We start from the raw sequence: 14,215 nt of genomic DNA, 5'->3' as shown, positions 1-14,215 counted from the left end.
AATCAGTACCCCGTTCCTGCCTTCTCCCCATACCCCCTGACTCCGCTATCGTTAAGAGCTCTATCCAGCTCTCTCTTGAATGCATTCAGAGAATTGGCCTCCACTGCCTCCTGCAGTGGCAGCTCAACGGCAACGGCCATCTCCTTTGACCCTCTGCCGCCGCACTGCACCACTGGAGGAAGGTCAGGTGCGGGGGGAACACATTTATTAAAGTTTATTAAGTTAATCGCGTTTAAAATGTAAGAAAACTCAATTGAGACCACATGTGAATGGTGAGTAGGGTGGACCTAAAATTGTTGCGCTGTCGTATACTGTTTTGGCTGCATTTCGGGAACCAGTATATCCACAAACCCACAAATATAAAGATGAGAGTTTTAGTAATATATATATAAACATAGCACAAAAAGTAAGGAAATTTGTGTTTGGTAGATTATTTCTTTGTTGTAACAATGCTTCTTGGCAATAAATCTTATACCGTTGGAAAGCCTGTTTATTTCCCTTTTAAATGGTGCCACATTTGTAAGGAACATGCATTTGTGGGATGAGCAGCAGAGCTGAGTATGTGGGTTGCACCCATGAAAAATCTGCCAAATCTTCTCTGCCAATGCCAAACAGCTTATTCTGCCATTGACTCTTGTTCGGTGTTGTTTGGTGGATTGGATGATTGAAGTCTGAAGAAACAAGACATATTGGCAATTTAACAATTTATTCATTTAATAAACAGGAGCCTTAGTAGCGTGTGGAAGAACCATACACAGCCACAACAGCCTGGCACCTCCTCATGCCGGTCACCAGCCTGGCCACACACTGTTGTGGGATGGCATCCCATTCTTCAACCAGCATTTGTCGCAAGTCAGCCAACGAGGCACCTGATTGTCAGCACCTGGGGGTACCAGAAGCTCAAAACAAGAGTCAATAGCAACAGCAGAATAAGCTGTTTGGCCTTGGCAGAGAAGATTTGGCACATTTTTCATGGGCGCAACCCATATACTCAGCTCTGCTGCTCATCCCACAAATGCATGTTCCTTACAAATGTGGCACCATTTAAAAGGGAAATAAACAGGCTTTCCAAAGGTATAAGATTTATTGCCAAGAAGCATTGTTACAACAAAGAAACAATCTACCAAACACAAATTTCCTTACTTTTTGTGCTATGTTTATATAGATATAGATAGGTAGAGTATCATGCAAGGTAAGGGCCTCCAATGTATACTGCTGTATTCTGCACAGTATCTTTCCCTTAGTACTTGAGTTTGACTGATCGTATTTATGTATGGTGTATCTGATATGTTTGGATATCATGCAAAAACAAAGCTTATCACCGTACCTCGGTACACGTGGCAATAATAAACCTAAACCAAATGTGGAGGTTGGATGTGAGATGGAGATGAGTTCTATTTCCCAGCACATGGGAAAAGTTGCCTTCAAAATTAACTTTTAAATTATAGTAATCATTAGGGCTTTCTGGTTTTACCTAACTATTGATGTTTGTTACCTTTTGACGAGGTTGACTGTTTGAAATGCATGGAGGTTATTTTATTCTGGGGGATAGGTTAAAAGAAAGTCACGAATATAGTGGGAAGTTAAATTTGGTTCTAAGCAGACCACTGAACCACTGCTATTTTTGTTCAGTTTTCTAATATTAATGTTTATTGTATTCGTATTATTTTCTTATCTGATGCCACCTACCTGTTTAAAAATTCCCACGTCATCATTACTGAAGGATATTTTCCATATTTCTTCATGTGGCATTCATGAGCTTAGTTTTGTATCTTGTCTTTTTGCATCTGACAGAAAGCCCCTAGCTCTACTGCAGTTGTGTCTTTTCCCTGATTGCAGTAAGTTTAGATTGTATCTTTTTTCTTTTTAATTGATTTATCTCAATCACACAGGAAGCTGCCAAAGTCATCAAGGGGTTTAAGTATGCAGGTTAAACACAAATGGTGTAAATGAGTGCAAAGACAGTATCTGTGGCAGAGATAGATAGATTCTTGATTAGTACAGGTGTTAGAGGTTATGGGGAGAAGGCAGGAGGATGGGGTTAGGAGGGAGAGATAGATCAGCCATGATTGATGGGCCGAATGGTCTAATTCTACTATTCCTCATGGCCATATTTTTTTATTAACTAGGACAAGATATAGAAAATAAGCCTTGAACATCTTGGTTTGTGTAACTTGGATGCATTATACTTTATCATCTGTTAGTTTAGATGGGATAAACATAGTTTTTCCCCAAGAAACAGAATGATGCTGTTGACTAATTGTTCCTATTTCTCCGGTGATCAGTGCAGGGTTTACAAAGGATTGTTATGTATGGGTATGCTTTTATTTCTCTCTGTGTTTGCAGAGTAAGCAGAACTGAAAGGAATGGCAGATATGGATCTGATCAGATTAAAGACAGGGTTGATCTGAGAGATCGGCGGGAACGAAGTTCAAGAGGTGATCGAGACTATGATCACCGAAGTTCTGGTGATGATCGGCGGCGGCGACATCAAGACCACTGGAATTCTGAGAATTCTGAAATTGGTGTAAGTGTACATTTAATGGATTTTGATTTTTAATCTTCAGAGAAGATGTGTTATGATACTTCGTCAATTTGATGACTTGGTGCTTTTATGAAATTCTTGTGTATTGGCTCTTTTGTACTTTATTAATGAATCAAATAATGTACTCATGAACTCGGCTAAATACTGCTTATACCATAAATCAGAATTGGTATTGAAAATATTCTGATTTATTTGGTGAGATACCACATTTGTTTTACTTTTCCTGACCACCGGGTGGTGCCTGCAATGGCCACCTTGCCAACAGTCAGCCTTGTCCCTTCCTTTGTTGTTTTATAGTCTGTTGAATGTATGTTCTTTAGCTTGTTTTATGTGGGGGGTGGGGGGACGGACTTTAATCTCTTACCTCGATGGAGATGCGATTTTTTTCCTGTATCATAACCCGTCTCCACTGCGGCCTAACATCGTGGAGTTGGCGGCCTCTGCTGGAGACCGACTTCGGGAGCTCTGGCCGCGCGCGGGAGCTTGCAGGACTTAACATCATGGGGGTCAGGAACCCCGTCGGAGATCGACTTTGAAGCTCCAACCGCGGGAGCATGCGGACTTTAACATCGTAGAGCTCGTGGTCCCTGGTTAGAGACTGACTTCGGGAGCTCCAGGCCGCAGGAGCTCCCCGACGCGGGAGCTTTGACTGCCCTGACTGCGGATGGTTCGACTGCCCCGTGCGCGGGAGAATAAAGAGGAAGAACATTAGACTTTATTGCCTTCCATCACAGTGAGGAATGTAGGGAATCCGCTGTGTTGGATGTTTATGTTAATTTAATGTGGTTGTGTGTCTTGTTGCTTTTTTTAGTATGGCTGTACGGTAATCCGAGTTTCACTGTACCTTAATTGGTGCACATGACAATAAATAAACCTTTGAACTTTTCATGTGTTCAATATTTAATGCAGGGCCCACTCTCTTCAGTAAATGCGCCTTTTCCTCCAAAATGATCAGTGCATTAGATGAGCTGTTAATAAGCTCAGTTTTCCACAGAAAATACACTTTAAAGAAATGTTGTGAAATTCAATCGCAACAAAATTGGCCAAAGTCAGCATGGCTTTGTGAAGGGGAAGTCTTGCTTGACAAATTTGCTGGAATTCTTTGAAGAAGTAAATAGCAGGACGGACAAAGGAGAGGCAGTAGATGTTGTTTACTTAGATTTTCTGAAAGCCTTTGATGAGGTGCCACACGTTAGGCTGCCTATGAGAGCCCATGGTATCAAAGGGTAGAAACTAGCATGGATAGCAGGTTGGCTGGATGGCAGAAGACAAAGATTGGCAATAAAGGGCTTTTTCTGGTCGGCTGCCAGTGACTAATTGAGTTCCGCAAGTGTCTGTGCTGGGGCCGCTACTCTTCACGTTGTATATTAATGAGGGGATTGAAGGCTTTGTGGTAAAGTTTGCGGATGATACGAAAATAGGTGGAGGGGCAGGTAGAGTAGAGAAACCAGGGACACTGCAGAAGGATTTGGACAGAGTGGGCAGAGAAGTGGCAGATGGCATATTGTGTAGCAAAGTGGATTCATGCATTTTGGTAGTAGGAATAAAGGCATGGGCTATTTTCTAAATGGGGTGAGAATCCAGAAATCGGCAGTGCAAAGGGACTTGGGAGTGCTGGTGCAAGATTCCCAAAAAGCTAATCTGCAAGTCGAATCGGTAGTAAAGAAAGCAAACTAAATGCTAGCGTTTATTTCAAGAGGACTTGTGCACAAAAACAGGGATGTAGTGCTGAGGCTCTATAAGATGCTGGTAAAGGCCACATTTGAGATATTGTGAGCAATTATGGGCACCGTATCTGAGGAAGGATGTACTGGCTCTGGACAGGGTCCAGAGAAGTTTACAAGAATGATCTCAGGAACCTATGATGAGCGTTTGTTGGTACTGGACCTGTACTCGCTGGAGTTAGAAGAATGAGGGGGGATCTAATTAAAACATACAGAATAGTGAAACGCTTCGATGTGGAGAGGATGTTTCCACTAGTGGGAGAATCTAGCACTAGAGGTCATAGCCTCAGAATTAAAGAACGTTATTTTGGGAAGGAGATGAGAAATTTCTTTAATCAGGGGGTGGTGAATCAGTGGATAATGTTACGGCAGAGATAGATTTTTGATTAGTGCAGCTGTCAGGTTATGGGGAGAAGGCAGGAGAATGGGGTTAGGAGGGAGAGATAGATCAGCCATGATTGAATGACGGAGTAGACTTGATGGGCCGAATGTTCTATTTATGATATAAGCCTTAATGTGGTTGGTTAGATCAAAGCAGAGGGCTCCCAGTGCTCTGGAGCCAGACACTTTAAGGATGGCAGATTACTCTGGAGAATATTACAGTCAATGGGGTCTTATTGACGTTTTGATCACTTCCTATCATCTTTGGTAAAAGCTGTTGTTTTTGAGAAATCATTTAATTAAATTACCCACCTGTTACCTCTTAACTTTTTCACCGTGTTTATCCATTATTTCATAATGTTTCCCTAACTGTGCCCTTAACATCTTGCTTATTTTTGGTATTAAACTCGGCCATCTAAAGCCAGTTTGCATGGTTACATTCGCAAACAAAGTGAGAGACTGATTGTGATTACTGCAATATATTAAAATGGAATCTTCACTCTGATCATGCATGGGCTCAAGGGAATGAGACATTTTTCACCTAGAAAGTGTTCTTTTCCAAGTAAAGGGTGCTAATAATTAATTTGTATTCATTATCTGGAAGTTACGTAGCCTCTGCTAAGCATGGTCAATTAATCATACCTGAAAACCTGCATTCTCCTTGGTGCAATGTCTTCTCAGTACAATTTAGTCAGTATCTTTCGAGACCATGTTTAAAACTTTAGTTCTGAGAATATTCTTTGGTTTTAATGCGCTCATGATTTTGGTACTTTTTTTTACTTTAGAGATATCAGGAAAGAAGAAACAGTGACAGATCAGATGGTGGTTACCATTCTGATGGTGACTACAGGGATACAGACCGGAATGACCTAAATAATGAGCAAGAAAGTAAAACTATTATGTTACGAGGACTTCCCTCATCATCGACAGAGGATGATGTAAGTCTTTTACGTTCTCCCTCAATATTTGCATTGTGGAAATGACTATGATTCTTGCTGTCTGGCAAAAGAACAGTCTGGGAAAAATAAATGCTTCCACGTAACCTCCTTGCAGTAATAAGACATCATAAGATCACAGTTTCACCGCAAGTGGCCATTCCAGTTGACAATTGTGCAAAAATACTCTATTAAATAATTTAACATACAGTCTTTAGTATTTTTAGCTTGAAGTAACAAAAAATGAACAAAGTTCAAATATGTTTATTATTGAAGATCATATGGGGAAAATAACATGGTTGTTACAAGTCTGAAATTTCTAGCCCCTAACCTCTTTTCCCCACTGATACTATTTTATAACATAATCTTCTATAATGTAGTGTTTCTTTGGAGTGCAACTATATTATAGCAGAAATACCTGCACAGATTATCCCATTGATTGCCCACAAGTTTTCATTGCAGTTAATGTATTTCAGGATGCTCTATGGTCATGAAGTGTATGTATATTTTAAAAACATATTTGACTTTCAAAATCATAATACGTTGCAGCTCAGAAAAAGAAAATGTTCACTTGTCTCCACAATATTTGGGTTTTGGGATATTGTAGGGTGATGGGACATTGTTACTTTGTGTATTAAATAAGTTATCTGGATTCATAATTTGTATGTACTGTAATCTGAAAGAAATTTGGGGAGGAGGTGAAATGTAATCTAAGACATTAGATGGCAGTAGATTAACCATGACTGGAAATGAAATTGTGCCTGATTATGAAGGAAAGGTATACAAAAGAGAATTAGGGCAGTCTAGGCATCTTTCTTAAAACTGCTAAGAATTATGGGACAAAGTATGTCTGTAAAGAATAATTGAAGTATGAACCTGGCTTCATTACATGATTCATTCATTTTAAACAAACCTTTTTGTTTAATTATTTATCCTGAGGTGCATAATGCTGTTGATGTTTCTGGTACAGGTGTGATTGCATTTTGCAACCTGCAAACCCTATGGAACAAGTGGAAAGCTGTTTTTGAACAGTGTAATTTGATCAAGTTTGCTTTGAGATAGATTTGAGTTTAAATTGTAATCGTTATTTTTTTCTTCTAGATTCGAACTGTTTTAGAAACTTATGATGGGGTTCAGCCTAGAGATGTGCGACTAATGAGGAGCAAAATGTCAGGTGAGATTTGTGTTCCAGCTCACTGCTTCCCCAAAACAAAGAAAGAACACAGCTGGTTTACCCAGTGGCCGAGCGGTCAGAAATAGAGCACAAGAATTTGCCATGGCTGAGGAATGTGAAAAGTAACATTGATAGTTTAATGGAAAGCAAAATGTAACCCCTCAACAATGCAGTGACAGCACCAATCATTGTATTTTCTCCCTTTTGAATGTCGTAGACTAATGGTAAAGGTCCAGGATTCAAATACAGTCCCATGATTTAATAGTTGAGTGAGCAAAGCCATATTTCATTCCCAAAATATAATATCCAACTTCATTTATTTGTCAATTTTATTTTTCTTTAACATTGTACACTATTTCCACTGCACTTTCTTCATGTGTTATACACAAGAATGGTAGTGGTATGTGATATACAAAAAAAAATGTAATGCCATTGAAAACTCGATTACAGGTGGGTACTACAAAATAAATCTCTTATTTCCAATTTGTCATGGTCTGCATGAAAGAAGCTTTTTATTGGAACCTTTGTTTTTTTTGTAGAGAGATTGTTACTCCTAGGCATTGACATTTTGCACTGTTCAGTTCCTTGCCATGGCAAAGTAAAGGACAAAGTGAGATCACACTGAAACATTGCTTCACAAAATTGTAAATGGAGACGCTTTGAAGCAGGAGGGTGACATGAGAGATTCATCTGAGAATGGCTGCTTTAAAACCCATTGACTAACACAATCCCGTCTATATCCGAATGCTGTCTCTAGGTCAAAGCCGTGGTTTCGCCTTCGTGGAGTTTAATCACTTGCAGGACGCAACAAGATGGATGGAAGCCAATCAGGTTGCTTCATCACAAGTCTAGATTTCTTGGAGAAAAAAAAAGGGTCAAGTTGTCTGTATTGAAAACTGATGCAACGAGACACGAGGGCTTTCCCCAAAATAAGTGGATTTTTTGCAGGATTCTGCATAAACTACAAACTGCAACAGATGATTACAAGTACAACATGTTTATAAATAGAAACAGCTGCTAGAGCATTGTTTCAAATGGCATGGGGCATCAAAGATAATGGTGAAAATAATTGAAAAGAGCAGTAATGAAATCTAAATGTATTTCCCATCAGTTCCTAGCAAAATAATTTGTTCACTTTGGAGAAACTTTTTCATTCAATTCAATAATATGTTTTGGTAATATCCTTAATCTGTATAATATTCTTCAATGGCCAGAAAACAAGCTAATTTTCTTATGACAATGATTTTTAAATTTTGTGGGAATCAAAAGACAAGGAAAGTGGGACTGGGATAGTAGATCGACCATGAACTTTGGAGCATGCTTGAGCGACCAGGTTGCTTAATTGTGCTTTTTCTTAAAAGTGACAATGTAAGACAGCAATGTACGGCAACAATGTAAAACTGCTGAGTTGTATGTGGTGAGTAACTTGAGCATAGGAAAGTGGTTTACCACATACAGGCATAGCAATGATTGTGCAGTGTCTTTTAATTTGCACATTGTTTCCCTATCAAGAGATGAGGAAATAACCTGATCCAGATGCCCAGTGCTTCTGAACCATTTGCTGGAAGGTACAGGGCAAAGACATTGTTTGCTTTACTGTTGGATTTTTGTGCTTGTACAGATCAAGCAGGGAAAACCAGATTCACATATTGAAGTGTTAACACTGCTAAAATGCCATTGCATTTTGTAATCTAATTGGGACTAGATCTTCCTGGGAAAGAGCAACAGAAGCTGAAGCCCATTGCCCAGGGTGATACTTTGCACTTACTGGGTTCTAAGTTACTACATTTTGTGCTAGTTATCAACTCCGTGTGTTTGTTCTTTATGCAGAAGATATAGTGTGCTAAAGGTGTTTTTATTAAAATACAAGTTGATTTTAACATCCAGTCAAGGTCATGAACACCCCACCCCAATGAGCAAAGCGCCAAGAAAATCATTACTGAGTATCAGAATGTCAGGAACAAGCATTGGTAGGAATAAGGTATTAGCCTGAAATTAGAGAAGTTTTATTTACCAGTTTCTATCCTATTCCATTTTCGCATTCTACCATTGATGGAGGCAACGGAGTGATTCACTCTCTGGCCTCATTCACCTGCTGTAAAACCAGTCACCATGTGAGATCAGTTCCGACACAAGTTAAGTTTTATTTGCTACCTGAAATTGTATTTCATGTATCCTGGCAGGGTTGGGTGGTTTATATTTTAGCAGAGTCTCTTCACATTTATGACTTGGCCAGCATTTTGAATGAGTGCCTCTTGTAACAAATATAATAAGATGTATTTGGCTAGGTGGAATCCAGCACAAAATAGATGTGTATTTGTAACAGTAAATTTCTCATGGTTTTGAGGTGTTTGAGATGATAAAAGGAAAGACATTGTAGGAAATTGATGCTTGTGATTTGGGAATTAAATATATTGACGATATTCAGATGCAACCTGTCAAATGTCTGTGAGGAGTGCAAAATATTACAATTTGAACAATGGTGCATTTAAAATTGTTACATCTCTTAATTTGTGTGGCAGTGTTGTGTGGCAGTGTAGTAGTGCTAAACTGCATTACTTGCATTATAGTTTGCCCATTGTTTGATTCCAGCTAATGCAACTACAGGTGGTGAAGTACTGTTGTCACATTTTGTTGATAGCTGCTAGGTTTTTGTTTGTTATCAGACTTTTGATAACTGTTCTATTCAGGTTTGTTGGAGTGCATGTATGGTTGTGTGACAAGTAGGAATGTTGATGGTGGTGTACCAAAAGGGACATTGACAGTTGGCCAAATTAGTCAGTTTTCAGAATTTCCTTTCTAGCATAAATTGCAATCTTGGTGGATTACATTGAGTTACATTAGATGGCTCCAGATCTTACTTTTCTGTAGTATGTTTGATAAGAAGGCATCCTAAGTCTGGTCTAAAAGGACTTTTGATATTGTGTAGAAAACAATTGATAGTGTTCAGGGAAGTTGACCGTCTAATAGCAATGCTATTTTGCTCTCTTTTTACCCCAGATTGATTATCACAGAAATATTAGTTTCTCTCACTTTAATTCATATTTATGATTTCTGAAAGGAATTGACAGCAAGCACTTTACACCTCATTTGCACTGGAAATGGTGGCATTTATACAAATGGAGACTTAAATATTGTCTAGCAGAGGTATCAAAATACCAAGTTTACACATGACATTTACCGTGCTTGGGAAATAAATTGAGTCAACTTAGATACTTTGTTTAAGATGCAGAGCAGGAACTTTCATCAGAAGTGAAAAGGTGGCATGTTTATCCAATTTTACCTCCCAGTTTTTTCTCACTTTTTCTAATTTTTTGTTATTGTTGGGCCTTTCCCTAATTGGAGTGTGAGCACAATGTTCAGAGAGAAGCCTTCAGAGTTCAGGGAGTTTGCTATGCACATATCTAATTTGACGATTTCTTGTAGCATTTGTGTTTTTACTGGGTGCAGTTTGAAGTAGTGATGATAAATCCAAAAAGAAAACAAAATCAGTTGATTTTACTTGAATTTAATAATTTGATTCCTTAAAACTGCTGTTGACCTGACACTTTGAAATGTTTCAGAAATTGCGACTTGTTTTCAGGTAACTTTCCGTTGTTCGACCAACTAAGCATGTTAGTGTATAGTTGTGAATTCATTAGATTTGAAAGTGCATAGAAATACAATTTTTAATTGAAATTGAATACCCCAGAATTTATGATGGTATGATATTTAATCGCTAAAGTCTATTTTTGACTTTTGTGTTGCAATGATATTTTGGCATGTGGTTAAACACCTTCTAGTATCCTGGCATATGTTATCTGTTAGGATGGCAGCCCAAATTGAGAAATTGATGATAGTACTTGCTGTTCCTGATTCTGATTTAGATGACTCATTTAGATTGTGAAGTCCATAGATCAAAACTTGTGTTTTAATATAAAATTTATAAATCCTTTGCACATCAAATTAATTTTATGCTCGTGGTGTTTCTATTCAGTAACATCGGCTTTCAGTAATGGCAACAAACTTTTACGAAATGTAGGGTTTGTTTTCCTTCCGTTTTATTGCCAAGAACGAAACATGCATTACCAATTTTATTGTACTCCATACATCTATATATATATATATATACATATACACACAAGCTTCACAGTACAGATGAATTTTCAAAAATTATGGGGGTGCATGTTGATTTTTTTTTTTTAAATGCTAGTATATAGGAAGAAGTACCTGGACCAGCACAAAGCAGTTACAGATTGTAGAGCATTTTTGCAGCACCTTTATATGCTGCTTCCTGAACTTTGTTCAAATTCATGGGTCAGAAAATTATGTATCTATTATTGATGCTAGATCCTGTGGCAGATTCCACTAAAGTCAGCACATATAAAAATGGAAAAAGAGAATATTCCTATTGCTAAAGCATGACTTAAAAGGAAATCTCTTCTAATTTTAAAGCATAATTTTTTTTCTGCAAGCATTAACACTTAGGGTGTGTCTCACTCCAGACTGCTTCTGATATTGCTCTTCTTATTGGACCGTTTGTCACTTGGCCTGCTTCCATCTTACTGAAGACTAGGATGGACTAAGCGTAGGTAACCTAGTCCCCTAAGGTCCCTGTTCCCATATATATGCATATATCCATGCACTAATTTGGGAGAAACTACTCCCTTCCTACTTGAGCACACTGCCATGGGAATAATTGATATTTTGTCTTGAAATAATACTAAATGATGGTTTATTTTTTACAGAAATATCTGACTATACAGGGGAAGTATGTCACCATGCATTACAGTAATCCACGTCCAAAGGCTTATGAAGATTGGCTTTGTGGCAAGGTATTTTGATTTCACACTGAGTATGTAAAAGATTTTTATTGTGTTGGGTAGCTTTATGAATCACATTTGAAAATGTGGTGGATTTAAGTTTGCTATTTTATTTGGAGCGTGTATATAATTGGATCTGTAATTACATTTTAGAATAATTGTTGGAATATTTTTCAGTAAACCTCATATCCATATAGTTAAATGTTCTCTTGCATGTTAACTGAAAACACTGAATATTTATGGTTCACTTTATAATGGAAAATATGAAAGATTGTGTACTTGGACAACTTAATGTCTTAATAAAATGTTGCCAGCACTTTTTAAATGTATCTAAATTAAGCTTTTGAACATGTGTAAATCAATTTGATATTTTGCTGACTTTATATTTTATAAACTCAAATACAGTGCGGCATTTATAATTTCAAGAGGCGAGAAAAATGTTTCAAGTGTGGTGCTTCAAAGTCTGGTAAGGAGATATTGCAGTTTGGCTTCACTGTTGCTAAAGAGTTGAGCCCTCGGTCCATGCCTGCATGCATTGTGGCGCAGACTCGTTCTCATTATTATTTACCAACGAGGCCAATCGCCACATGTGCATACAACACCCTACTAAATTCTGGCTATATGGTTTTATGGTTCTAACTCCGATGCCTTGTATCACATTAATTTTTCCCTTTAAGGCTATTTCTGGAATTACGTACAGGTCTAATGCTTACTTTGTCAAGTCTTCTGTTTTTGGCGTGCAACCTCTACAGGCAAAGCCCTAATTTTCGACTCTGTTATTTTAAAATTAAAGTTATCATTCACCCATTTTTCTCCATCCCTTTCACTTGTTAATTTTTCTCTTGCACCAATTCCTGCATACACAAATCCCACAGGTTGACACAACTGTATCCAAAGGTAACTTCAATGCAAAGACTTCCATTGTTGTACAGGTACTCCCCAGGTTACGATGGTTTGACTTGCGATAGTTCGACTTTGTGATGGTGCAAATGGCAGCTAGCTGCCGCTCTCTTCCGGGCACTTCGACGTACAATACTTTCGATTTCCGATGGGTTTCTCGGAACAGAACCCCATCGGAAGCTGAGGAGTACCTGTATTAGTTTAAAATGTTTCGACCCGATAAGTTGCATTTGGCCTATATAGAGTTTACCCTGTGAACATAGTTGACACTGCAAACTTCACAAATATATGCATAAAGGAAGAAAATGGTTTCTATACCTAAAACCTTGAATGATCTTTCTAAATTTTGAATAATTTTGTTTACTAAAATAATTCCATCACTGGTTTCCCTATTTAATAATGTGTATTGTCCATTTTTCTTATGCTCAGAGTCAGAACAGGATCAGCAACCTGCAATGGAGGTTCAACAGTCACCTGATTACTACAGCGATAGTAAGTTAAATTAAATTTCTACTTGCATTCTGTGGTCTGTTAACAACATTTCTATAATATACTATCAGTTTTACAGTGAATGCTGAAAATCCCATCAATTTTTGCAGTTTAATTTTGAAGTAATTTTCCAGTAACTTTGCACAATGATGCTCTGTTTATGCGAATGCATGCGTAATTCTAGGAATAATAATAATACAACAGACAGAGTATAAAAGCAGAGGAGTCATGCAGAGGGTAAATGCACTTTGTGCTGCATTTGTCATTGAATGCGATTGCAATATGGCAATAGGTATTGTATATCGGCTGTAGAGGTATTGCTAGGTGAATTGTTTTTTTCCATGTGGAAATATGAAATTGAGGTATTAGTTATGGGTAACAGACTAGAGTAACAAATGCCAAATACAAGAACACTCAAGCTGAATTTGAGTGAAGCCTATAGTCTGTTCCATCAGTTAAGTCCCATAACTGTTTTGTAATATTTTAATCCCAACCTGTGAATGTTTATAGCGACAGTCATTGAATAATGGTAATCTACTCTAAATACTTCCCTAAAATTATTCTGCAGCAGTGGGGTCAGTTTATACCTTCTCTTATAAGTGGGATCGGATGCACGAATTGGATGCAAGTCTTGTTGGTCTATGCTTTCTAAATGTTCAGCAGATTTACAAACATCTTCATTATATTTTAACAGCTATCATTTTAAGAAATATTAGTTCTCACACCTCGGTGGAGTCCATCTTAAGTGCTCTATCTCCATATGCTGCATTGGCTCTCTCCAATATCCGGCTGATTAAGGACAAGCAGACCCAGCTGAACAGGGGCTTTGCTTTTGTGCAGCTAGCTTCTATTGTGGTGAGTTTTAGTTAAGCATTTATTACAATATTAGTGATAAAGTGCATCTAGTGCTCTTTGATTTCTTTTTAAATTACATACCGTATGTTTTCTTAAACTGAAGGGTATTGGGCTCGGACAGGCCCATAATACATTGTTTGCAGGAAAACAATCCACAATCTGAACAGAGATTTTACAAATCAAATGTTATCGAATTGAGGGATGTTTGGATGGAGAAGAGTATGCTAGTGTCCGATAATGTAAAAACCCCACTTCTAAAATGCCCCACTGCACATCATATTTCCTTTTGCATACCCGTGCAAATAACAAACTGCCCTTTTCCTCTTACACTTAGTTTGAAGGGTCTCTACCTGAAATGTCACCTACTCCATTTCTCCAGAGATGCTGCCTGACCTGCTAAGTTACTCCAG

The 14,215-nt window shown here is 38.1% G+C and overlaps 1 protein-coding gene across 4 annotated transcripts in view; it reads left to right on the top strand.

Moving 5' to 3' along the window:
- Positions 1-14,215, top strand: part of LOC144601774 (RNA-binding protein 5-like) — a 30,505-nt gene that overhangs the window by 2,317 nt on the left and 13,973 nt on the right. For 2 of the 4 annotated variants that reach the window (XM_078414174.1, XM_078414171.1), the window contains exons 3-10: positions 2,347-2,527; positions 5,436-5,588; positions 6,687-6,759; positions 7,517-7,590; positions 11,487-11,573; positions 11,967-12,027; positions 12,891-12,953; positions 13,645-13,805. In XM_078414174.1, coding sequence (XP_078270300.1) covers positions 2,347-2,527; positions 5,436-5,588; positions 6,687-6,759; positions 7,517-7,590; positions 11,487-11,573; positions 11,967-12,027; positions 12,891-12,953; positions 13,645-13,805 — 853 coding nt within the window. Of the gene's footprint in view, positions 1-2,346; positions 2,528-5,435; positions 5,589-6,686; positions 6,760-7,516; positions 7,591-11,486; positions 11,574-11,966; positions 12,028-12,890; positions 12,954-13,644; positions 13,806-14,215 lie in introns of those variants that run through there. The other 2 variants (XM_078414173.1, XM_078414175.1) reach the window with 2 other exon arrangements.

The sequence above is a fragment of the Rhinoraja longicauda genome, chromosome 17 (assembly GCF_053455715.1).
Source record: "Rhinoraja longicauda isolate Sanriku21f chromosome 17, sRhiLon1.1, whole genome shotgun sequence".
Taxonomy (NCBI): domain Eukaryota; kingdom Metazoa; phylum Chordata; class Chondrichthyes; order Rajiformes; family Arhynchobatidae; genus Rhinoraja; species Rhinoraja longicauda.
The sequence above is the reverse complement of the archived record's forward strand: the minus strand, read 5'-3'. Positions and strand labels throughout refer to the sequence as shown.